This window comes from Hyperolius riggenbachi, chromosome 8 (assembly GCF_040937935.1).
Source record: "Hyperolius riggenbachi isolate aHypRig1 chromosome 8, aHypRig1.pri, whole genome shotgun sequence".
Classification (NCBI taxonomy): domain Eukaryota; kingdom Metazoa; phylum Chordata; class Amphibia; order Anura; family Hyperoliidae; genus Hyperolius; species Hyperolius riggenbachi.
In genome coordinates this window covers 170,220,817-170,247,935 of record NC_090653.1, presented here as the reverse complement: position 1 = coordinate 170,247,935, position 27,119 = coordinate 170,220,817, and the positions used below count along the sequence as shown (strand labels likewise).

General features: G+C 44.1%; 1 protein-coding gene across 2 annotated transcripts in view; it reads right to left on the bottom strand.

Moving 5' to 3' along the window:
* The window catches only part of OPHN1 (oligophrenin 1), a 331,531-nt gene that overhangs the window by 6,097 nt on the left and 298,315 nt on the right, over positions 1 to 27,119 (bottom strand). For both annotated transcript variants that reach the window (XM_068247665.1, XM_068247666.1), the window contains 3 exons: positions 25,821 to 25,986; positions 22,100 to 22,150; positions 12,628 to 12,682 (listed from right to left, as the gene is read on the bottom strand). In XM_068247665.1, coding sequence (XP_068103766.1) covers positions 12,637 to 12,682; positions 22,100 to 22,150; positions 25,821 to 25,986 — 263 coding nt within the window. In that variant the 3' untranslated portion in view covers positions 12,628 to 12,636. The remainder of the gene's footprint in view (positions 1 to 12,627; positions 12,683 to 22,099; positions 22,151 to 25,820; positions 25,987 to 27,119) is intronic.

The window sequence follows — 27,119 nt, the reverse complement described above, 5'->3', positions numbered from 1 at the left end:
ATGGTTTGTTGAATTTCAGAAAGTGAGATTTTGGCCGTACCTGGTTTCAAAAAAGCATCAAAGGCAGTGGGACAAGCTATATTTGCTATGTTACGCAGGTGCTCTTTTACATAGGATTTAATTTGGGCGTAAGCCAAAAAGTGAGATCTCGGAATATGGTAGGAGGAACGCAGCTCATTGAATGTAAGCCATTATCCCGGATAGAGAACAAGTTGCCTAGTTTGGAGACACAAAAATCTTCCCATATTCCAAAAGTGTCTTGCATTAGACTTGGCTTAAAGTTCTGATGTCCCCAAAGCAGCATATACTTGGATATTTCCCAAGGTAGGCCAAAGATCTTACCTTACATGTTATTACTGAGTCCCTTATTAAGATGCTATGTTTGATTCTTGGTCCTGACTGCGGACCAAGAGTTGTGTAAAATCCCTGAAAGGGACCATGGCTCTACCATTGCTGCTTCAATTCTAAGGTTAGAAAAGTGGTTCAGGCCAAGCATCCATTACCTAACACATCGGAACATATTTAATTCATCTGAGGTCAGTCTGGGTAATCCGAGCCCGTCTAGACCACTACTTACATGGATAGATCCAGTGAGAGATTCCGGTTTGCTATACAATTGGCTATAAAATTGAGCAAATACTTTGTTTACCTTCTGAGGATGATGTACCACTTCCGCCGTTAGCGTTTGTATTCTATGAATTTTAAGTGATTGCTGAGGACCTCTAGAAATAGATGCCAGTAGCTTGCCAGCTTTGCTGCCATGTTTAGGGACAAATCAAGATGGCGCCGGACTCGGGACGCCTCGGCCACAGGGCTCCTGCCTTTTTCTCCCTTTTGAGGAGGTCTCTCCCTCCACTCACCTCTGGCTTCGTCTCGTGCTGGGGTAAGAGGCGGAGGGCATCGGTGGAGTCAGTCTGGCCCCGCAACAGCCACGGACTGCAGGTGGGAAGGCAAGTGAGCGGTATCCATGGCACCAGCTGCTCGGAGAGGATCAGCTGTTCGGGAACCCACGTGCAGCATGGAGTTTAGCCAGCACGGGGCTCCGCTGATCTGCCGCCGCTGCCCCCGGACCATCAGGGACACCATCTGCACCGCGGAGAGGATCAGCTGTTCGGGAGCCCATGTGCAGCATGGAGCTTAGCCAGCACGGAGCTCTGCTGATCTGCCGCCGCTGCCCCCGGACCATCAGGGACACCATCTGCACTGCGGAGAGGATCAGCTGTTTGGGAGCCCACGTGCAGCATGGAGCTTAGCCAGCACGGAGCTCCGCTGATCTGCCGCCGCTGCCCCCGGACCATCAGGGACACCATCTGCACCGCGGAGAGGATCAGCTGTTCGGGAGCCCATGTGCAGCATGGAGCTTAGCCAGCACGGAGCTCCGCTGATCTGCCGCCGCTGCCCCCGGACCATCAGGGACACCATCTGCACTGCGGAGAGGATCAGCTGTTCGGGAGCCCACGTGCAGCATGGAGCTTAGCCAGCACGGAGCTCCGCTGATCTGCCTCCGCTGCCCCCGGACCATCAGGGACACCATCTGCACCGAGCCACCGACCCCACACAGCAATTGAGGTCCGACGACCAGGATTGGCTCCTAGGGAGAGGCCACCATACTCCGCACACACAGGGGACAATGCCATGCAGGCCTCCAGCGGGTTGGTGCACCCGGCTGCACAAACCGCCTGAGGGCCGACAGCTGATCAGCTGTTCGGGCTTTTTCTGCTGCTGCCCTGAGCCAGCCCCTCAGTCACCGCCACTCCATGCGTGCAGGAGGCCTTACCTGCCGGGTCTCCCACGTGGTAGGGGGGTCCTTTCCAGCCGCAGCCCCCAGCCTTTATCAGGGTCATCCGCCACTGCCGCAGCTCGTATCGCCCACCACTCAGCCAGGAGGACCAGCGGTCTGCCTGCTCCACCACTCAGCCCGGATGACTACCACCTGGCGACTTTCCATGGGGATAGACTCTGTTCGGACTGTTTCGTCGGACCCTGGGGTGCTTATTTTTATCCTGCAGCCCTGGGGGGGGGGGGGGGGGGGGAGGGACGGACTCTGCCTCTGTCTCTCTCCTCTTGCCCTGGATCCTTCTCTTCTCTCTTTCCTTCCTCAGTCTCTTTAGCTATTCCTTCTCTTTTTCCGCTGTCCACTTTTCTCCAGGACACACGGCGGGGCGTCTGAAGCTGCTGCGGAGCTGAGCGAGCGCCACCGGCAGATAGCCTCCGGCTGCTCCCCTCACACAGCTCTCCAGACTTCCCCACGCGTCCGTCAGTATAGCTAGTGTGCTGTATATATAAGTATATGCTACTTGTACTACTGTACCTAACTGTATATGTTGGATTGCATGCATGTGTTTGTACCATCTCCGACCCGGTCTGTGCCAAAAATAATTCCGGGTACAACCCCCGTTGTACTTGGCAAAATAAACGTGATTCTGATTGATTATAGAAATGGAGATTTCTATGTGATTAAAATACGTTTCCCTCATCCTCAACCACCTGTCTGCCTTAAGTTTAGCTGCCGACCATAGTGTTTTATTGGCATTAGTTGGGGACGCCTTGAAGTTAGCGTACGTAGTTCCTATCTCTTCTGACACTTTGCTATAAGCCTGAACGTTCTTTTTTTTCTGACTTGCGCAGTATGCAATTATTCTCCCTCTCAACACAGCTTTAGCTGCATCCCATAAAAGCATAGAGCTCACTCCTTGTCGTGCATTGTCTTGTACATATTCCACCCACCACATCTCAAAACTATTTTTAAAGTTCTCATCATCATATACATATTGCATGAATTTCCACAGAATATCTGTCCCTCTAGGGATGCTTTCCTGAATCTCTAGGGAGATAGGAGCATGGTCTGATATTACCATATCATGAATCTGGGCATCTAAAAGTCTAATTTGTAGGAAAGGACTGGAAAACAAGTACCGTAGTCAATCCTTGACGACGATGAATGCACATGTAAAACAAAAGAGTAATCCCGACCATACGGATTAAAAAATCTCCAGGTATCGGTCAGATTCAGTGTTGCGAGCAAAGATGACAAGGGAGTCTGAGTAGGCATACTACCACATGGGGCAACTCGCTGGGATGTCCTGTCTTCTACCAGATTGACCACTTCATTCCAGTTACCCCCTAATATAACCGCATCAGCTATATCTAGCGCTAATTTCCACTGCATATCTAGGATATATTTCTTATTATTAGTATTAGGACCATAGACATTATAAAGTATCAGGATTTCTCTTAACACATTCAACCTAAGGGGCACCCATCTGCAATCAACATCATATGAAACATCCTCAATCGAGGCGTGCAATGTTTTATTTACAAGAATTATGACTCTCGCCTTTTTGCCTAGAGAAAGGAGCTCCAACACATAGGTCTACCCATTTTTTCTTTTTTTCATGAATAAGATTTCCCGTTCCTTTAGGTGAGTCTCTTGTAAAAATAATTTTTTTTAGATCGCGTAATACTTGCATAAGCTTAGCTGGAGTTCTCAGCCCCTTCACATTCCAAGATATTACGCTTATTCCCATGGCTCTAGTAGATCGAGATGAGAAACCAGATAGGTGCGCCCTCAAGTATATTCAAGCAAGACATACAAGCGAAATCAATGAAATTAAGAGTAAACATTTCTCACTAACTTACTGTTCTGGGATGAAAGCAGATCCCCTCCCCTCCCAACCCCGCATATAACATACCAACAGTAACCGTCATTTGTGGTAAAACATAGCCATAACCTAGGTCGTAGACTTCACTTTTTCCAGCAGGCCCCTCCCCTAACTCCTGCTCCCAAAGCCGATACACACACACACATATATATATATATATATATATATATATATATATATATATATATATATATATATATATCCCCAAAAACAGCACAGGCAAAGTTAAAGGTTAAAGTCATTGTAAGATGAAATGCAGACAAGAATTGGGAAACTCCAGATTCATGAACTTGTGCGTTTCTGGGAGATCTAGGCGAGGAGTTGCGCGGATCTGTATCTTTGAGAAAGATTCTCGCCTCAGCAGGCTGCTTAAATACTAATCGTACCATCCTCAGTAGTGACTAGTAGCGTAGCAGGGTAAAGCAATGCAAATCTGATACCTCTGTTGTATAACTCCGCACATACTGCTTCGAAAAACTGTCTGCATCTTGTAACCTCTGCTTAATAATCATTAAAGAGTCTTATAGTGGCAGATTGTAACTTAAGTGGCCCCTGCATAGACTTGTATGCCCGCAGTACCAGATTTTTATCATTATAGTCTAAGCATTTGACCATCACCATACGGGGAGGATCTGGGCCTGCATTAGATTAGGGGGGGACCCACTCTGTGAGCCCATTCAACAAGTCTAGCACCCGACAAGCCCAATAGCTGGGGAAGCGTCTCCTCACACAGGAACTGCAAAGTGTCAGGCTTATGAGATTCTGGAAGTCACACAATTCTGAGATTATTTTTCCTTGTTCTGTTTTACAAGGTCTTCCAATTTGTCCTGGAACTGCTTGTTTTGTTGCTTAGTCTCTAGTAATTGTGTATTTACAGCAGTCAGATCCTGCTCACACTGTGCAATTCTGCTTTCAGCCTCATCTAATCTGTCAGAGTGATTCTGGATCTCCTGTGAGATAGCAGAGAATGACCGCGTGACAGCTTGCGCCACTATGTCTTGCAGGTCTGGTGTTTATCTGGCGGGCAACTGCTTTGGCCAGCTTAGCATAGTCTATATCTGCAGCAGCAGGGGCATATCTCTCACCTTGTGATTCCACATCTGAGTCCCTTTCCCTCTGCTGGACCCTGTGTGTAGAGCACGGTTGATTTTTGTGCGCCGGCACCATCTTGGAAGTCATGGCGCCCTTGCCTGTGTTTCCCTGAGTTTCCGCTGTGCGGAAAAGATAGCAGTCCATATACCTTGCTGTGATGCTTGAGAGGATATTGGCCGCCCCGCTGGTGTACCCAGCAGATGTATGATCGCGGAGAAACCCGCTATATGACAGCAGCTAGCGCAAGCTCCACTCAAGCACATCTGGCCATGCTGGCGCCGGAACCGTAAGTCTCTGGTTTTTGTTTTTTTTATTATACTTACAAGTAACATGCAAATCCAAGGTACATAAATTAACATAACATTTGTATCAGCTCAAAACCTGCAATGTATCCTAGTAACCATTTTTAATAACTTCAGGACCAGAGGTTTATACCTCCCTAGTGACCAGGCGATTTGTCACAATTCAGCACTTCACAACTTTAACGATTTTTTGCTCGGTCATAAGACTTGGCACCAAATAAATTGTACCTCCTTTTCTTCTCGCTAATAAAGCTTTCTTTTGGTGATATCTAATTGCTGCTGCAATTTTTTTTTTTATTAATGTTTTTTTAACCCTATTTCTTTTATTCCCCTCTTTCCCCCTAAATTAGCCCTAGACTACATCACATACACTACACATACATAGGCATATACCCATTTTAAGGATCAGGTTGTGATCCATTTGAAGGGACAGTTATGTGACAGCTCTGTACACGTTTTTGATCATATATTATGTAAATACCAACCTGCCAGCTCCGATCGTGGCTGGCAGGCTGATCGCTGCGGCCCTGCTGTGTTGACTGCAGGGAACGCACGCTCAAGTGCTTGTTCCCTGTAACTGTAGTGACCAAGAGATGTTTGTACACGAGGCGAACACATTACGTGCACGCTTTCGGGCACGGGGATATAGGGATACGACTCTAAAAAAGGTGTATAAAAGAGCGCTTAACAGCGACCGCGACAAATTGCTGAATCCAAACAAAGTGGCCGTTCCCTCTAAACGACAGACGAGATTCTGCACTCGCTACTGTGCGGAACACAATGAAATTACACGCATATTAGATAAATATTGGTACATCCTGGTTAACGATTCGCGGTTGTCCTCGTTGGTTCCACCAAGACCCAACATTACTTTCAGGAGAGCCCCCTCCTTGAGGGACATCCTTGTTAGGGGCCATTTTGAGGGGCTTGGTGCCCCAAGACCACATTGTCGTGTCCTAGGGACATACACGTGTGGTGGGTGCACCTTCTGCAGGTTTATGCATGTTGGTGCCTCTGTCTTGCTCCCTGACGGGAAGCAGTGGAGTCTTTCACACTATGTTAATTGTGCAACGAAGTTTGTCGTTTATTTACTGAAATGCCCTTGTGGTGCTTTCTATGTTGGTAAAACTACACGTGAACTTAGGGAGCGCATCTCTGAGCACGTTAAAAGCATAAAGAGTGTGAGCTCCACTGCCCCAGTTGGGGTGCACTTCAGACGGTACCATGATGGAGACCCGAGGGGTCTTAAGTTCGTTGGCATTGATCGCATCCATGGGTCTATAAGGGGTGGAAACCCGGATAGACTATTGATGCAAAGGGAGTGCCGGTGGATTTTTAACTTAAGGGCCACCTCACCCCCAGGTTTAAACGAGATGGAGGGCTTCGCTGCATTCCTACCGATGTGACCTGCTGCTTTCCATGTGTGCCTGATGCATGTGCCCTGCTTCCGTCTGTGGCCGGTGCGTCCTGCTGCTGCATGCCCGCATTGATTCCCGGAACCATGTTTTTTCCCCTCTTTTTGTATAAGTGTATGTGCAGGCAATGCCTGCCATTGACGGGATACTGCATATATTTATGCACGTGGGTATTCCGATTGACTAGATGTTCTAACGTTGCAGTAATCTGGAGAAGTGTAGAGTTTAGATTAAATGTAATTATGTAATGCATGAATGAATGTTTTATGATGCTGTCCCCCGCGTGCGCAATTCCCCGCATGTTGCTGTCCGTTCTCCCCCATTGTACTTCCTGGTTGGTTGCCTGGGAGACCTGGTGGTGGATGGACGCTGCTGACGGCTGTGCGTGCCTCCCCTCTCCTCCCTGACCTACCGGATTGCCGTGGGCGGGGTTGGAGTGTGTGAAGGGGTTGACGCGCGCTGCCGTTGGCCGGCGGGGTTGAGTGCGGGTGGGGCCAGCTCGATGTGCCCTGATTGGGCAAATGTATAAAAACGTCATGCGGATGTTACGCGGTGAGCCACGCCTCCTGAGGAAACGAGTAGACGCTCGTGAAACATGTAGAGGCTACCAATGGCGTCACCGCTTGCCTGCCGAACCGCCTGATCACCCCCGCAGCACCAGAGCTTTTGTGCCTCCAGCCCCACTGCATGACCCCCGGATCTCTCAAGCGGACTTGGGGACCTCCTGACCTGCTTCTCGTCCACGCCTGGCTGAACACCGCCAACAGTGCGAGGGCTTGCGGGTGAGCAAATCCAGTATAAGATTACAGCATTGAGGCTGTCAACAATGTGTTCCTATGGCCGGCTCACAGTATCCTAGTCGGAACATTGTGACTGCAATTGCACATACAGGTTGTGCATATCTGTGTAGGCCAGGATTGGCCCTTATGCTCTGCGTGCATGCTTGCTTACTTGGCTGATGCTGCTTCTGCCACACTGCTGCTTGGAATATGAGTATGCTGGAACTCTGAGGGAAGTCTGGATTTCTGCTTTGTATGGCTTTATACCGCATTTAGCTCACGCATCTTCTGCTTGATCTTACTGGACAGTGTGGAACTATATCAACCGATTGCTTGGATTTATAAACGCACAAGCTCTTGGACAAAAGTGCTGTATATAACAGCTCCCACGAGTTGATTCAGGAGGGTGATACGGACAAGGCCTTGTCCAAACCTATGTGTGTACATGTTTGGTGTGCTTGTTTGAGTGGATGACCGGTCTAGTGATTTGAGGCAGTGACTGCGGGTTTAGTGATCAGGAATAGGTATCTCGGTGGCTTTTATGAATAACTATTTTGTGGGTTTTTCTATTAATAATAAAATTTATACAGTTTTTCATTAATTGTTTTGGGTTTTTTTGTGATCCATACCATCCACTATTCATTGTCCCTTCCTAATTGGTGTTGTTCTTGTTCCCTGTAAATCTCACCATAGGCATGACCGAGGAATGAGAGAGCTACTCTGCAGCCGACATTCTGTGTTAGGCGGCCGGAGAGAGGTTAATTAATTGCTACATAATAATATTGTGAAATTAGGGAAATATGTTTTTATTAACTATCTTATTTTCCTGAATAGTTTAATTCGTTTTCACCTTTTCTCTGCTCCATTTCCTCTGTTCTATAACTTTCTGAACGGCTGTTTGTTTGTTACCGACAGCTCCAGGCTGGAGGTAAAATACCGAACAACTAACTTACCACAGGCTCTTTTCTTTGTAAATTGACATGAGGTATTTACCTCACAAGTCCGCAACTTACCTCACTAGTCAGCAATTTCAGTTTCTCTAACCATCTCAGTGTACGGCAGGAAAAGGAGAGACTCCAGGCTCCTCCTCCTAGAGAAACAATTGACAAGTAGTTTAAAAGGCCCCCAACCCCTGCTACCCTCAGTATCTTGTGTTTCCAGCCTGCTGAGGACACAGTTGACAGCTGTAGTTTATTGTTCTATTTGGTGACTTTGTGTAGCTATGCAGAGCAGTTTGTTTGGGATAAGATCCCATCCTGGCCTGTGATCAGGCGTTGGGAAGTTTATCTAGCCTGCAATAGTTAGACATAGTGCTTCTGTTCACAGGTGGTCATCATGTCTGTGTGTGTTATGACGCTGGGAATCTCCCCCCTTCTGTACTCAGAGTAATCATCATCCTGAAGGGTCGCTGATGATCTCACTTAGCTCGGCCAGGAGGGCAGTTTGAGCGGTGAGTGGTGATTGCGCTCGAGTGCACAGTGGGATCTGACAAGGGGGAGACCGCTTGGATGAGACGGTGCCCAGATTTTTATATATGGGCAACACTGTCCTCCAGCAGCCGTAGGAAGTGATCACAGCAGAAGCTTAAGGATGTGGTACTTCCTGATCACTCCAGTATAATGGAGGAGACAGAGACGCCGGCTTAGCGGTTGTTGTCACAAGCAATGGCGGATCCTCTGTCGGCTGACAACACGGTGATGGTATGTAACGTTTGCCATGTATTCGCTTGGGGGGAGAATCTGAGGTGGACAGTACAAAGATTAGAAGTTTCGGCTGACAACACGGTGATGGTATGTAGCGTTTGCCATGTATTCGCTTGGGGGGGAGAATCTGAGGTGGACAGTACAAAGATTAGAAGTTTCGGCTGACAACACGGTGATGGTATGTAGCGTTTGCCATGTATTCGCTTGGGGGGGAGAATCTGAGGTGGACAGTACAAAGATTAGAAGTTTCGGCTGACAACACGGTGATGGTATGTAGCGTTTGCCATGTATTCGCTTGGGGGGGAGAATCTGAGGTGGACAGTACAAAGATTAGAATCCCTAAGTTCCTCTTTTCTCCAGATGGGGCTCAGCGATTGCTAAAAGCCCTTACCCCTGATCCTATTCCTGTGAGTTTACAGAAGTGATTTTCTGGTCTTTCATTTGCTTAGGATTGGTTCATGCTAGCTGTGGGGACTGACAATTATTTGCGGGGGAAATGCATTCACATGGCTGAGATTAGAGTGGTTTCCCTTGTATGTTTTGTGCTATTTCTTCTCCTGTGTCCAAACAAGCAATAGATGCAGTACTGGATGAAGGTGGAATGTTGCCATTGCAACAATAGGCTTCCCCGGGATTATAACATATTAGCTGGTCAAGCCTGCACAGGAATAAAGTTGATTGGCAGAATTATGTAAGGGGTTATAGAAACTTTCACCCAACAAATCTCTGAATAGTTTAAACTGGTCCCCTGATTTGCATTTGTGTGCAGATTATAATTTGCTTAGGCTGGTTAGCCCTGCATTTATTTGCTGAGGCTTGTTAACCTTGCTTTCATTTGCATAGGCTCGCAAGACTTGATTTCTTTTGCAGAGGCTCGTTAGCCTTGCATTTATTTGCATATGCTTGTTAGCCTTGCATTAATTTGCATTTATTTGCATATGCTTGTTAGCCTTGCATTCATTTGCCTAGGGTTATTAGACTTGCTTTCTTTGGCAGAGGTTTGTTAGCCTTGCATTTATTTTCATACACTTGATAGCTTTGCTTTTATTTACAGAGGCTTCTCAGCCTTGCATTTATTTGCATTCATTTGCATTTATTTGCATATGCTTGATAGCCTTGCTTTCATTTGCATAGGCTTATTAGTCTTGATTTAATTTGCAGAGGCTCGTTAGCCCTGCATATGCTTCTTAACCTTTCCATTTATTTTGCCAAGCTTGCTAGCTTTGCTTTCATTTGCAGAGGCTTGCTAGCTTTGCTTTCATTTGCAGAGGCTTGATAGCTTTGCTTTCATTTGCAGACGCTTGATAGTTGCAGAGGCGTGTTAGCCTTGCATTCATTTGCAGAGGCTTGTTACCCTTGCATTCATTCGCAGAGGCTTGTTAGCCTTGCATTCATTCGCAGAGGCTTGTTAGCCTTGCATTCATTCGCAGAGGCTTGTTAGCCTTGCATTCATTTGCAGAGGCTTGTTAGCCTTGCATTCATTTGCAAAGGCTTGTTAGCCTTGCATTCATTTGCAGAGGCTTGTTAGCCTTGCATTCATTTGCAGAGGCTTGTTAGCCTTGCATTCATTTGCAAAGGCTTGTTAGCCTTGCATTCATTTGCAAACGCTTGTTAGCCTTGCATTCATTCGCATAGGTTTGTTGACCTTGCTTTCGCTTGAGACGCTTGTTAGCCTTGCATTCATTCGCATAGGTTTGTTGGCCTTGCTTTCGCTTGCATAGGCTTGTTAGCCCTGCGGTCCTTCGCACGGGCCTGTTAGCCCTGCGGTCCTTCGCACGGGCCTGTTAGCCTTGCGGTCCTTCGCACGGGCCTGTTAGCCTTGCGGTCCTTCGCACGGGCCTGTTAGCCTTGCGGTCCTTCGCACGGGCCTGTTAGCCTTGCGGTCCTTCGCACGGGCCTGTTAGCCTTGCGGTCCTTCGCACGGGCCTGTTAGCCTTGCGGTCCTTCGCACGGGCCTGTTAGCCTTGCGGTCCTTCGCACGGGCCTGTTAGCCTTGCGGTCCTTCGCACGGGCCTGTTAGCCTTGCGGTCCTTCGCACGGGCCTGTTAGCCTTGCGGTCCTTCGCACGGGCCTGTTAGCCTTGCGGTCCTTCGCACGGGCCTGTTAGCCTTGCGGTTCTTCGCACGGGCCTGTTAGCCTTGCGGTCCTTCGCACGGGCTTGTTAGCCCTGCGGTCCTTCGCATGGGCTTGTTAGCCTTGCGTTCCTTCGCATGGGCTTGTTAGCCTTGCGTTCCTTCGCATGGGCTTGTTAGCCTTGCGTTCCTTCGCATGGGCTTGTTAGCCTTGCGTTCCTTGGCATGGGCTTGTTAGCCTTGTGCTCCTTCGCATGGGCTTGTTAGCCATGCGTTAATTTGCAGAGGCTTGTTAGCCTTGCTTTCCTTCGCAGAGGCTTGTTAGCCTTGCATTATTTTCAATCTTCAAACTACAGGGAATTGAAGCGATAAGCTTTTTGGGAGAACAAAAAGACTGTTTGGTCCAGATATGCATTATAGATAGGACTCCTTCAGTCAGGACCAACATTTTGGTCGAAAGGTGCTTCAGGCAGCAGTCCCTCCCTCATGTGAGTAGGGGGTTACTTGCCTATCTCTCCTTTTCCTGCCGTACATTGAGATGGTTAGAGAAAGGTCGGTTTAGACTTACCTGGTAATGATGTTTCTAAACATCTCAGTGTACGGCGTACTACATCCCTCCCTCTATGCTGCCTTCTATCCTTTCTTCCTCCCTTTTGCATTCTTTTGTGTGGATTGAAGTGTAGACAGGCGTCTGGGTCACGTTCGGGTGTCTCGTTGGCCGGATTTCTTGTCTATATACTGAGGGTAGCAGGGGGTGGGGGCCTTTTAAACTACTTGTCAATTGTTTCCCTAGGAGGAGGAGCCTGGAGTCTCTCCATTTCCTGCCGTACACTGAGATGTTTAGAAACATCATTACCAGGTAAGTCTAAACCGACCTTTTCTATGCGTTAAAAGTCTTGGGGCCAGATTTATCAAAGCATTACCAACAGTTTTTTCTTCTTAAACAGTTCTAACCAGCAGGGGGTACGTTTTTGCATGATAATAAGAAACTTCTTCCTTATCAGACACATCTAATCATCTTTGCCACAAAATTACATTTTAGTGCTGTTAAATCTGTAAATATATACAAATGTATCAAAACCTCTTCCAATGTGTTTCAATAAGAAAAGAGTAGGAACCACCAATAGGTCTTTGGGATTGTTCTTCCACTTCCAAGTGTGATCCTTCCCACAAAAAATAACGTCTATATAAGGATATACGTGTATATTCCATGTGCTGTCTAGTAGTGGCCTGCTTACTGATACGACACCGTGTAACCTTTTTACGCTATGCCATTGTCTGCTCCTGAGCTTATTTCTCTTCTATGTCCTCCCCCCAAGGGAACATAATTCTCAATGTTTATGTAAAGCATACGTACCGCATATCTGTGCTAAACTTTAAGAGCACAGTACCACAGACTGTGCACCATGCTTATGTATAAAATAAAGGGACACCCTCTGCATTAACCATGTGTGTGTGTGTGTGTGTGTGTGTGTGTGTGTGTGTGTGTGTGTGTGTGTGTGTGTGTGTGTGTGTGTGTGTGTGTGTGTGTGTTTAATATGTCCAAGTACCTGAGGCTACAAGACAATATGGATGATTTTTTTTAAATTAAGATTTTCATACCTGAAAGACTCAGCTTTCTTCTGAGGTCTGAATTCGTTGAGGAGGTGATGGAGGGCTGCATTGGAAATTCAAACAAAAAGTTATATTAACATGAGAGATGTCATACCTGTGAAACACAGGCTATTACAAGCAGCAGAGATCTTGCGTAAAGCTCTGTACACACGCTAGATTAAAGTCGGCTGAGGGATCAACTTGCTCAATCGACAGCTGATACTTTTGTGCAGGAGGTTTTCTCAACAAACCTATGCAAGTTGTAATTTTCATTTGCCATTTGACACTTACTAACTGCACATGTTTGCCATTTCAGTGAGACAATAATGAAGTAGTAGGCAGTACTTTATAGCTCAGAAGGATTAGCCTAGCCTGCACAGGGGATGATGTGAAAAGTGTTGGTAAGAGATAAGATTATTTAAAAAAATAAAATGTGCAGGTGGGGCACCATTACTGCATGTTTTATTTGATAATGGTGAGCGATCTAATAGAGAAACATGAACTGTTTGCCTATTTCGTTCAGTGTAGGTGTGTCATAGCTCTCTGCTGCACTTGCCTATCGCTTTGGCAACTGCAGCAGTACAAAGACAGGAGATCATAATGTGCAAAATCCATGCCTTATTAAATCACTCTCACTGTATGCTAAAGTGGAACTCTGGCCAGTACACTAAAAATCCAAAGTAGGTAATAAAAGCATTCTTCTACCCAGTAAGGCTCCCACTGATCTCTAGTCCTCTACTCTGTAAGACTCTAATCCTCCGTAACTGTAATAGCAGTGGTGAGGTTCTCCAAAATGTCTTCCAAGATGGCTGCTACATCCTGGGTTTTACTGCATTTTTGCCACTTCTGTGGGAGAAAATAGTCCTGCTTCCCCATTTTTGTGGGACAAAATAGACCCCCACACCTCATCTGATGTGACCAGCGGATTGATCTAATCTGCAATGCATCGCCAAGCTCTCCTGTTGGGCATATTATGTGCCCTTGATCATTTGAAATTAAGGTGGCGAGTATATTTCATATGGAGTGATTGCTGCACTATATATGTGGGGTAGTTGTTGCATTTCATATGAGAGCAATTACTGCACTTTATATGTGGGGTGATTACTACACTGTGGGGTAATTGTTGCAGTTCTTATCGGAGGTGATTGCTGCACTTCATACATTGAGTAAATGTTGCAATTCACATATGGGGTGATTACTGCACTTCATATGTGGGGGAAATTGTTGCATTTTATGTGGAGGTAATTGCTGAATTTGTAATGTGAGGTAGTGATTGCTACATATTTAATTTGACAATGGTACTACCGTAAAACTAAGAGGTGTATAATAGTAGGTAGAAAGCAAAACTCATAACTGGCACGATTTACATTCACAATTTTTATGCAGTGGTCCTTATGCTATGCTTTAAGAGAATGAATGATCTGAAAATGCTTATTTCCAAAAATCACTGGTATATAAAAAAGTTAGATACTTACCTCAGAAGGGGAAAGCTTCTAGAGGTTTCAAAGGCCTCACCGATCCACCAAGACCCTTCTGCTAATGGCCAGGACCCTGTTCATCTTTGCACCCAAGTTACCCCTCAAAGTGCGAGCATGATAACACTGCACACATGTGAAATATGGCCTATGCCTGTGCAGGAGCCACTTTTTTTCCCCCTCTGTGTACAAGCAACTCCGTGCTACTGAACTGTAAGTTGGAACAGAATCACCAGTACAAGTATAAAATACAGTATGTTAAAAAACGTTCAGAAAAGAATGTAGTGGTGGAATTACCTTCCCAATTATTAGACACAATTCTGTTTATTTTTGCCAACCATTAGCTTTATGTGAGTACTCCACAGTGCAATGCATTTTGCAGGTTGAATACTGCTTCGTCAGGCAGTTATTGGAGCAACTGGGAAATCTAGAAACACTTGGCTAAGCACCTATAGTTGTAGAGTAAAATGGTAGTTTCTTTATAATTTGATAAAATAACCATCTGAATCAATTGAATATAAAAGGACCGTAGTGCTAAAAATAAAATAAATATGTATTACAATCAGTCTTATCTTTAAACTGTCAACAAAACAACATTAATATGCTAGATAACACACTAACAAGGGTGGATTCCATGATAGCTATGACAATTATACTTAATAAAAAGCTGTACTCAACAAGGTTTAAATATTGCTGAAAGAACAAAGAACAAAAGACACCCGGACACCGGGAGCCCGCTCTAGTGTGATATCGTCTTAGTTGGTCTCTGGTAGAAAAATCTTGTAAGTTTATACTCACAAAGGTTCAGGGCCGGTTTAAGCAACAATGGGGCCCCAGGGCAAAATAAACCTGGGGGCCCACCCAACATATACCCCTGAACAAAAATCGGCATTAGGGGACCTTTTTTGCAGCTGGTATAGTCAGGGTGTGAAGTCCCAATCAGTCGAAGCTCCACATTCTGGCTATCCCAGCCTGCATGGGGGACAAGGGGTTAAAAAGTTTCAGGAGGGGGGACCCCACATCATTTTTTTTTTTTTTAATTCCCACACTCTAAACATAAAAAAAAAATTGGGAAAATAGGAAAAAAATACCAGGGATCTTCATACAGCCATATTGCATCTGTATAGCGATCCCTGGCCAAAGCGCTGCGGCTGCGTATAGACCCCCTGGAAACCCTGTCAGGAAATTTATTGCGCTTTTGTTTGATGCATATAAAATTACACTACTGTTAGGTTTGCTACTAAAAGTGACATTTACCGCATTTAAAAGTATACTTTTTTCCTTCGTAACTTTAAAATCAAAAACTATAAGGTCTTTTTGAAAAATTGTTTTTTCCTCTTATTCCTAATGATCTCCTTAACATATCCTGCACATTTAGGGTTTCTAGCATTTAAGGTGGATTTGCTATTAACCATTAAAGTCGGCAGGTTTTTAAATGTGTATTCTTTCCTTTGAAACTTTAAAATCGATTTTCTCAAAAACTAAGGCCGATTTTAATTTTTTTTTCGTCTTGTAGCCACTGGGGGCCCTACAAGCTCTGGGGCCCTGGGGCAGCTGCCTCCTTTGCCTCTATGGTAGCGCCGGCCCTGCAAAGGTGGGTTGCTTCAAAGAGGCAACCACTCATGTGTGCAGATGGGGAAGTGCCGTCCCCACTCGGCCTTTTCTTGGATGGTCTCGGTCGCAGCTTTAAATAAAAATATATTTGATTCGCCTAAACGTGAGGCGTTGAACACCCTAATGTGTAGGGTCTGTCAGGTAAATTTGGGAGGTAGTAGGGGCGCCCAATTTGAGCTCAGTCTGGCGCACCCGGATACTCCTACCGCTCAGACGGCACACTTGACCTGAAGAAGCGGCTTATGCCGAGAAACGCGTTGTCACTGTGCTGTTCGCAGCCAATAAATGAAATTATATTTTAACTCTTGACATATTATTTGATTGGTTTTCAAACCATGTAAACTGTGTTTTTACTTTCTCAAATTGGGCGCCTCCTACCTCCCACAGGTTTAAATATACAAAACATAATTATAAAAGAAAAGACAAAGGGAAACAGAGCGGAAGAGTTGTCCTGTAAGGACTTGTATATAGAGGATGGTTACGAAGGTGTTAAAATGAGGTCGCTGGTTTGACTTGTGAGTTGTCATTAAAATAAGGTGCTGTTGAGAAAGGCTTAAATAGGGTCACCTGCTATGTAAAGGTGACTGCTTATATAAACAGGTGGAGAGCTGTAGTAAAAGTGTTCTCCGCTACAGTTCACCTGTTAATAGGAACAGGTGGAGAGCTGTAGTAAAAGTGCAGCTCTCCACTACAGCTCTCCACCTGTTCCTATTAGCAGTCACCTTTACCTACCAGCCACTAGCAGGCAGCTTTATTTTACCCCTTCACTACAGCACCTTATTTTAATAACGGCTCAGAGTCATACCAGATGCCTCTTTTTAACCCCTTCATAACCATCCTCAATATGAAGTCCTTACAGGACAACTCTTCCTCTCAGTTTCCCTTTGTCTTTTCTTTATGCAAGTATAATTCTGTTTTATAGGTTGATTACAGCTTTTTATTAAATAGGATTGTCATAATTATAATGGAATCCACCTTTGTTAGCGTGTTATCTACCATATTAATGTTATTTTGGTGAGGTTTTAAAAATAAGACCCTTTGTACTACATATTTTTATTCAATTAATTCAGATGGTTATTTTATCAAATTACTGTATTTTTGAACTATAAGACACACTTTTTCCTCCCCAAAACCTGAGGGGAAAAGTGGGTGTGCCAGTGTAGTGAAGTGTTAGTTCATTGTTTGTGTAGTGTTAGTGCAGTGTTGTGTAGTGTTAGTGTACCTTAACTGGTGGGGTAGCAGGGATTAGTGTAATGTAGTATGCAGTGTAATGTACCTGGTTGGAACAGGAGGGATTAGTGTAGAGTAGCTTAGAGACGAAGCACATTGTACTGTGGAGTACTAAAATTAATTCTTGCCAAAAATTAAAAGAATTGTGTCTACTGATTGGGGAGGTAAGCCCACCACTACCTCCTTTTTTAAACTGTTTTTAATATATTTTATACTTGTACTGGCGGCCTCTGTTCCAACTTACAGTTCATAGTCTAGTCCACCCTTGGTTGAGGGGTGCAACCCCTTTTTCTTCCATTCTACAGAGAGCGACTTCGTAACCTGAGTGGGGTCAGGTCTAATCTCCCCACCTGCCTATATAGTGGTTGCCGGATTGGTAACCCATGTTTGTGAGTATTGATTATTCGCTATATACATTTATCTCCTGAATCATAACATTCTACATTAATGTGGGCTCTCGGTTTCCCTTTTTGACTCCGTGCTACTGCCCAGACCCGAACCCAGCTTGTACATGAAGGGGAAGATTAAGAAAATCCCAGCTGGGACTAAGGGAGTCACAATGGATTGAGGGATGCCCCTAGAGCATCCAGAGGCTTCCCCCTGCTGTCCTATAAAAAGTAAGATTTTAGATTTGTAATTACAAGGACTCCGTTATTAGATGCACTGCCTGTCGTGACTTCATGAGTAGGACATAACCCCTAAGCCAGCTGAATTTACTGTATGAAAGCATTTTATCCAACCATTTTTGTGAAATATGATTAGAATCTCCATTAGGCTTGTTTTACTGTCTGTGCCCCTTTACTTATGCTTATTAGTGACTCAACAGGAAGTGAGTGAGACCTGGTGGAAACACTGACTGATACAGAAACATTTTAAGCAGCATAATGTTTATTCGGTTTTTATTGCTGTCCATGTTACAGTTAGAAAAATCAGTTGGGAAAATCAAGGCATATCTTAATAAGACTAAATTACCAATCATCTCCCCTGATCTAGTCAAAGAATTAGAACATGACTTCTCCCTTCAAGAATTATTATAGAGCATTAAATCAGCTAAGTCAGGCAAATGTCCTGGCCCAGATGGCTTCACTGGAGCCTTTTACAAGAAATTTGGCCACCTTTTGGCCTCTACTATGCTGGCAGCTTTCAACTACATCTCCTCAGATCAACCCTTCCCCCCACAGGCTTTCAATGCCCATATCACTGTTATACCAAAACCAGATAAAGATGCCACATTATGTGCCAATTACCGCCCGATCTCTCTCATTAATCTAGATTTAAAGTTCTTCTCTAAAATCTTGTCAGAAAGGCTTAAGCCAATCCTTCCAAATATTATCCACAATGATCAAACTGGATTCGTAATGAAGAGAGAGGCCAGGGACAACACTATTAAAACAATATCTATTATACATAAAGCCCAGAAAGCGAGAGTCCCCTTGTGCACCATGTCTGTTGACGCGGAGAAGGCACTCGACAGGGTCCATTGGCAATTTTTGGAGGGTTCATTGAGCCAGCTGGGGCCTAAATTCATTGACCGAACAATGTCTCTCTATAATAACCCATCCGCCAATATCAAAGTGAATGGGACCCTGTCGAGTGCCTTCCCGATCCGTAACGGAACCAGACAGAACCAGACAGGGATGCCCCCTATCTCCCCTCTTATATGTAATATACATGGAGCATCTGGCTGTAGCTCTCCGCAACAACCCCTCTATCCAAGGCATACCAGTAGGGGAAACTCCAGTTAAATTATCTCTTTTCGCTGATGATCTCCTCTTATATATATCCAACCCACTAATAGCATTCCCAAACATTCTCAAGGAATTGACAGAATATGGAAATTTAAGCAATTTCAAAATCAATCTTTCTAAAACTGAAATTCTTAACATCAACCTATCTGAGCAAATGGTACAGAACCTGTCCGAATCCTTTCCTTTTAAGTGGCAAAAAAGAAAAATCAAGTATCTGGGGGTCTACATTCGAACGAGTTGTTCCAATTAAACTTCCCACCACCTGTTACTAAAATACGTTCTGACCTTGCAAAATGGAGGCTACTACAATTATCCTGGTCATGCAGAATATCTGTAATTAAGATGGATACTATGCCCAAATTGCTCTGTCATGCAGGCTCTCCCAATCCGTCACCCAGGATCTTTCCTCAAAAAGCTCCACTCTGCCGTTATGCAGTTTATATGGGACAAGAAACCTCATAGAATTAATTTTAAACTGTTGAGCCGCCCTAAAGAGGGAGGCGGCATGGGAGTCCCTGATATACGCGTATACTATTACGCAGTCATTTTGACACAGATTCTAGACTGGTTTCAAAGTAGAGACTCCAAACAATGGGTTGTGATAGACACTGCTTTTTCCTTTAGTGATCCTAGGGCTTTATTATGGATCCCTTTCTTCTCTCAGACCAAAAAAAGAAGATTTAGCCCCACAATATCTTTTACAAGGATGGGACAATATTAGGAAATCCCACAAACTTTCCTCTGTACCTGGTCCTCTTACCCCACTTCTAGATAACCCAACCTTTGCCTTAGGTATGAATGCACAGTCCATCTCGGGCTGGGACCGTAACTTCTGGCTGCAGGTTTGACATATTACATGCACTTCTGGTCTGAGGGACAGAGAGGACATAGGAGACAGAACGGTAACCCAAGGAATACGCTGGTTTATGTGGACCCAATTTAAATAATTCTATAACTCCCTCAAACCTAAATCAGATATCCTTCGAGGCCTTACTTCTTTCGAAACTCTTTGCTCCTCTACAGTCTCTACAGAACACAAGATCTCCCTGTTATATACTGAACTGATATGTGCCAATAGCACAACACAACTAACATCTTTGACTACCAAATGGGAAGCAGACCTGGGACATGAATTAGAAGGGGAGAAATGGGAAAAGATTTTCACTTTAACCCATAAAACTATAATTTCTGCATCTTTTCAAGAACGCAACTATAGGATCTTTGCTAGATGGTACAGATGCCCTTCTCAGACAGCCAAATATAATCCTCAAAACTCTGACCTATGTTGGCGTTGCCAACTTGAAAAGGGTTCTTACATCCATATTTGGTGGCTTTGCCCCCTAATACAGCCGTTCTAGAAAAATATTTTTGATCTAAATCACTTGCTATATCTAGAGAACCTCCCCTTCAACCCCGAGACAGCCTTACTCAATCTCTTACCTGGTAAGATCTCCCAGGCCAAGAAAAATCTCACTGGTATCTTATTTATCATGGCCAAACTGCTAATTGCTCGTAACTGGAAAAGTAATTCGATCCCATCCATGTCCCAGGTCTTCTCTGAAATCAATATTATTTGCAGATTGGATGATCTTTTCTATAGTGCCCACGACCGAAGTGAAGCTTACACAAGGAAATGGGCTATCTGGTATGACTATAGAGAGTCAGAGGCGGCTAGGGTTCTTGTAACTCAATAAATCATACTCCCTTCTTTTACTCCTTTATTCCTCTACGCAAACCTGAGATGACGTCGGTTGGAGACTATAATTTGAGAAAGCTGGCTACCCTCACCCCGTTCATTAACTACTCAGGGAGATGGTGCTTTGCTCTCTTCTCCTTTTTCCCTCCTCTTCAGTCCCTTCGTTCTTCCCTTCTACTATCTACTTCAAAAACAGTATGTTTTAAATCTCTCTTTCTATACACAAGAAGAATAGGCTAAGGCTAATACTGGAATACCCATCTGTTATGAGGATTTTACTTCCACAACAATGTGACTATACTGACAAAGGACTGTCTTGTGTCTATACTTGTAATTTTTCCTTGTCTGCATCCTCATGCTTTATGGCTACGTTAGCCTTGTTGTAACTGTGTAATTTTTACCTCTTTATTCAATAAAAAGTTTTATTACAAAGAAAAATCAGTTGGACAGCAAGTGAGGTAAAATCTCCCCAGTCTGGATTCAAAAATGGTTATAACTTTTACACCAAAACTGAAATAAAAGAGTTCCACTTTAAGGATGCAATATTCCTGAAGTACAGGGCATAGATCAACATAGGGAACTTTATTTACCACTTTGTGCAATTATAAAACCAACTCTGAGCATAGATCCTACAATGCCCTACCCCATGCATGGTTTAAATGTCAATTTTATTCACTAAAAATGTTAGCGCTTCCCTTAGTTTTCCAGGCAACCAACTGGTCTACTGACAGCTGAAGGTTTCTTTCTGCTGGTCCTAGAGAGCCTCCATGGAATTCGGAAATGTATGGTTGATGAGGTGCAACATTATTGGTCTAGGGAACAGCATTACTTCTTAAAAGCTAGAAGGAAGGAGTCTTCAGTGGTCTGTGCTTGCTTCTCCAACTGGAAAATTATAGGGATACAACCACGGGCAGGGAGTCCAAGTTGTGGGTACAGTATATGTTTCATTGTTAAACTGGAAAGCAGCTTTTTTTTATTTGTTGTGTATCTAGAGGTCAGCCCTTTAAGTTACTACTTTCGGAAGGGATTACTCAAGTTCAGTATGAAGATTTAGAGTAACATATATCATCGCTATGAATCATATTGTAACTGAATGCAGATTTCAACTTCATTCTACAGCTGCTAGAACATTTTAAGGAATCTTGCTGCAAACCATGACAGTGTTATACGGTTTAAGGTTTAATGAAAACAACCATAATTCTGCATTTCTCGAATAGGTTTACTTGAAACAGGAAGTTACAGTTATTGCATCCCTACGTACCTCTACAGTTAACTGGGTTTACGGTATTCACATTTAAAAGTAATCACTCCTATATCAATAACAGCTGGCACAGTCAGACGAGCCAGTTTTCCTAGTGAACATCCTCAGCTTCAGACTGTGGCCTGGACCAACAATGGAATAATGGCAAGTCTATGTAATACATTTGCTAAAATACTTTTTTCTTTGGGGACAGTGGAAGTATACTTTAACATATATTTAACATTTGTAGGGAAAATATAGAGATGAGAATCGACCATTATAAGAACAAATGGAAAACTTGAAAGCGAATCCAGAGAAAAATAACTATATGACCTTGTTATAGCATGTTCTGTAAATACTTTATGCTGTTAGTGAAGACTGCAATTGCTACATTCTTCATAAGAAATCTAAAATGAATAATTTATAATCCATCGTAATGCTAAAAAAAGTCCTGAAAGTGTAAAAAGTCAGTCATTACCTTCCCTTTGGCCTGGAAGCTTTTTCGAAGAACTTGGTACGGGAAGCAACTCTGTAAACACAGTAGAACTAACATAAATTTTCACATATCAGTGCTGCGCCCATTCGTTCGTTAATAACTTTATTACTACTTATCACATCTAAATGATCAATATATTGTTTTTTTCACGACAAATTAGGCTATCAGTGTTTAGAAAATTTTGTTTAGTAATTACCTTATTTTGATATGCATTTTAAAGGGGAATTAAGGTAAAAAAAAATAGAAAAAACACAATATTCCTCCATTTACATCCATTATAGCTTTACAATAAACAGAGCCAAGTTAAACCTACAAATTGTATTTGCTTATCCATCCCGGTTATTACAACAGCTTTTTAGCAGCTATTTAGCTTATGTCCCTAGCACAATGTATGGTGACAATATTGTACTGGAAATAAAGGTGTCTTTTTTTCCCCCATGAGGAGATGGACTAGTCCAAAATCTGACATGTCTGCCAGATTTTCACTGCCTACTGTAAGCGACAGCGACATAGGAAAAAAAAAAGGGGACTACTTTATCACTCCTACAATTTTCATTTTTGATGTTGTCATTCCAGAGAAATTTCCTGTGGCAAAAACCAGTCATGTGACCCAGACCACACTCTGGCAAGCATGGAGCTAGCAGCAGAGTGAGTATTCTTAGGTGGAAAATAAAAACAAGGAACACCAAGAGCCCCAATAGTGTAATATGCACTGGTAAATGGTTACTAGATAGAGTAAATAGTAATACTCACAAACCAGGGTTACTAATAGGCAACCACTGTAAAGGCAGGTGGGGAGATTTTCCTGACCCCACTCAGGAATAAGAAGTCGCTCTCTGTAGATGAGAAAAGGGGGGTTCAACCCTCCACCCAGGGTGGACTCAATATTATGCAGGAGAACAGAGGCGCCAAAAGGATAAAAGGAAGCTAAATGAGCTTAAAAACCAAATTCTTGGTAAATAGAGGAGGTAGTGGAGGACTTACCTCCTCCAAGTAGACTCACAACGACTGTAGTAAAGACAGTCAATATATTTTATTTATGAACTCCAAATATGCAACGCAGAGGTGCCTGGCTCTTCTACTGACCACATATGCTATTGCTCCATTGTTATTGCCTGATGAAGCGGGATCAAACCTGCGAAACGCGTTGCATATTTTTATCCTTTTGGCGCCTCTGTTCTCCTGCATAATTCTTAGGTGGAAAGCAGTTTTCATCATCCAGCATCTCTTGAACTTTGAGGCCAACTCTGCCATTCAGCAGATACTGTATTTTTTGGACTATAAGACGCACTTTTTCTTCCCCAAAAGTGTGTGGAGGGGGGGGGGGGGGGGGAGTCACTGCGTCTTATAGTCCAAATACTACTTTTTCGGACCGACGCCACTGACTCTCCCACACCTCCCACTCATCCCCTTTGCAACTATACAGCACAGGGAGGAGCGAAGTGAGGCAATAAGCAGCCCCCCCCCTCAAGAAGCACACTATCTGCCTGTCGGCCCGCTGTCAATCTACTGCGGTGAAGGGAAAGAGGAGCTGAGAAGCACTTGTAGCAATGTTGGGAATTACATTTGCAGCCCCCCCCCCCCCAAGAAGTACACTATCTGCCTGGCTGCCCGCTGTCAATCTACTGCGGTGAAGGGAAAGAGGAGCTGAGCAGCAGTTTTAGCAGTGTCGGGAATTACATTTGCAGCCCCCAAGAAGTACACTATCTGAGCGCCTGCCCACTGTCAATCTATTGCGGTGAAGGGAGAGAGGAGCTGAGCAGCAAATGTAGCAGTGTCTTCCAGCATGAAAGAGGACATGTGCGTTGGGCTGACAACGATGGCACTGAGCCCGTCCTAGAGGCGCTTACTCCCTCCTCCTCCTCTATGGCTAAAATACTGAAATGCACCTTGTGGAGAACGGCAAGCCTTTGCGGCAATTTCCAAGATATAGGAGGGGCTGCACATCAGGTAGAGGACCCAGCCAACTCCAGAGGCTGTCCAGAGATTGCGACCTAGTCCGTGAATTTAATCCGGGCCCGCGATTTTTATCCGCGGCCGGTCCGCAGTTTGTGGCCAGCGCGGTAATGTGCACATGCCACCCGGAAGTGTTTTGGAGGTCAGCGGAAGCCACGAGGATGCCTAGGGAGCAATGGAGGTGGAGCATAAGAAGAGCTGAATGCCAGAACGGGCGGAAGAATGTAGCAGCGTGCGAGCAGCTTTGCATGCATGCTTTACTGCAGGATGCTGTGACTGGAAGATTAGGTTCTCGGAGATCTGGCTTACTGGTGTGGGGACGGATTGGTCTGGAGTGCTGGATGGGTTGTGGTGGTGCTGCTGTGTGGTGTCTGGAGCAGAGACCAGCTGTAGGATTGAACCAGGGTCTGTAAGTGCTGCATCCACTATACTTAGTGTAACTAAAGTGGGGGGTAGGGGATTACTGAGGGGGAACTACTGTAACAGAGGGCTATTACTGTAACTGAGGTGGGGGCAGGGGATTACTCAGGGGGAACTACTGTAACAGAGGTTTATTACTGTAACAGGTGGGGACAGGGGATTACTGTAACGGGGGGCATTACTGGAACTGTGCTGGGGCAGGAGATTATTGAGGGGGATTACTTTAACGGAGAGGGGGATTGTTGTAAGGGGTGACAAGGGAATACTTTAATTACTGTAACTGGGGGTGGGATTACAGATACTGTTTGGGGGGGAGGAGGTCCATAAAACGCTCCTGCACCATGGACGCACCATGTTTAGCATATATTTTGTTTTCCTGGTTTTTGTCTTCTAAACCTAGGATTGCAGAAAACAGAGCAAGCGCTCACCAACATGGGCTACAACTGAATGACTCATCACCTCATATGCACCGCTTAAATAGCTCAAATGCACACTCAGCAATCAGACAGATGCAAAACATATGCAAAACTAAATACTTACCATGCAAAACAGGATAGCACAATGGGTGCTGCTAGCCTGGTAGTTACAGAACTGTGGAAACAAAATATAGGTAGAAGGCTGCGCATTCCTGACCAAATACTGTACAATTGAATGGTTAATCGCTGTGGCGCACACCGCCCCCCCTGGACTAAAATAAATTTTAGTCCAGGGGGGGGGGGGGGGGCGGTGTGCGCCACAGCGATTAACCATTTAATTGTACAGTATTGGGTCAGGGATGCGCAGCCTTAAACCTAGGATTGGTGCAAATCCTGTTGGGACTTGCTGCATGTGGACCCTTAGGTACAAGGGGAGGATCGTGGCACACAGTTTTAAACCTTTGAGCCTGGAGTGAGTGGTCCTGGATACACATTTCCACTAGGTGCGTCTTATAGTCCGGAGTGCCTTATAGTCCGAAAAATACGGTACTTATTATAAGACTGATTTAGCTGCAGTACTGGCCGCAAAGAGTGAATCTTTTACCAGCGGAGGGAGGAGGTGGGAGGGGTTGATGACCATCTGTGCTGATAGAGAAACATTAGATTGTGCCCTGCCCCAACCATTCTCTCTTTTCTCTCTTTAGTAACCCCATTAGGGCAATGGCTTAATTAGTGAAGTAGTCTGGACAGTTTTCTCTTGGAGACAGTCTGTAAGCCCGATTAATATACTCATTGTAAGAACTACAGATGGGAAATTAACTATTATATGCATTAGATAATTGGGAGGTTAAACTAGGGCTAATACATTATAAATAGAAAAGAACAGCTGTCACACCACTTTCCATACTCACACTGACTCGGAGAGATCCTGTTTTCCTCCAGAGTTGCTTTCGGCTTTGGGCTCTGTTTTGGGAGTTAAGGCTGCTCTGCACGGAGGATCAGGTGGTCTTACTGGTGGGCGGGATATTACTGGTCTTTCTCCTGGTGAGCGAGCTTTAGTGATACTATCATTTTCACCTAAAAGAAATGACAGTTCAATTAAATAAACAGCAAAGTTTCAGTTTACTAGTTATCTTGTAACGTTACACTGTTACTTCTTCAGTCATTCAACTGGAAATCCTGACCTTTCAGTACACTCATGCACGTGATTCAAGCAACACTAATAGATATGTTTAAGAAAACAAGCCAACCATAGTTAAATGCTGATCATGTAGTGTAAATCCTGCATGCTTCAAAATCAATTTCTTTTAAATAATGCACTTTTATATTTGGTGTACAATTTGATGTACAATGTAGCAGAAGCAGTGCTGTGCAGGATTTGGCTTGCAGCACTAATTGGTGAACGGGAATATATGTTACCTGAGCTAATAAGATTGATTTTTACCATGAAAAATACTTTTATTTTCTCAGTTCAAAGTGAAAAATACACTCTGTAGCATTATTTCAGAATCAAATATCTCCACCATAAATTGTGACAGGAACATAATAAAGTTTTGTGATAAGCAGTAAGAATAGGCAAACAATATTTGTGTTTTTTATCTACAGTAGCACTTTTTATTTGTAAACTGGAATTGGTCAAAACTGAAAAATAATGTGTTTTTTCCATTTTTTTTCCTTGTTTTTCCATTGAAATTCATAGAAAACAAAACTGTTCAAGGGAAAAAATGGCATACAATGAAAGCCTACTTTGTCTTTAAAAAAACAATATATATTTCATTTCTGTGTCATAAGTAGGGATAAAGTTATTTCTGATTTAATAAGGACATAGCTAAACTGTCAAAACTGCTCTGGTCAATAAGTGGGAAACCAGGTCTGGATGCGAAGTGGTTAAACTATGAAACAGGGCAGAGCTAATGACCCTTTGAACTTCCCTGCAGTACAATTTTATCTGTAGTTGTCTTTCACTGTTTCTTTGATGCATAAGTGCTTCAGAAAATAGCACTGTAGCTGATTAAATTAGTCGGAGAGTCGGAGAGGTCAGAGAAGCTCTTTTGCATAGATAACAAGTGAAGATTCTTAACACTTCCTGTACTGGAAATAAAATGAGACTGGTATCTTTGCTACTTGTGTTCTATGTTCTATGCAGAGGAGCACAACAACCAATACACTGCAAATCAATTTATTTTATATGATGGAACAGATCAAACACT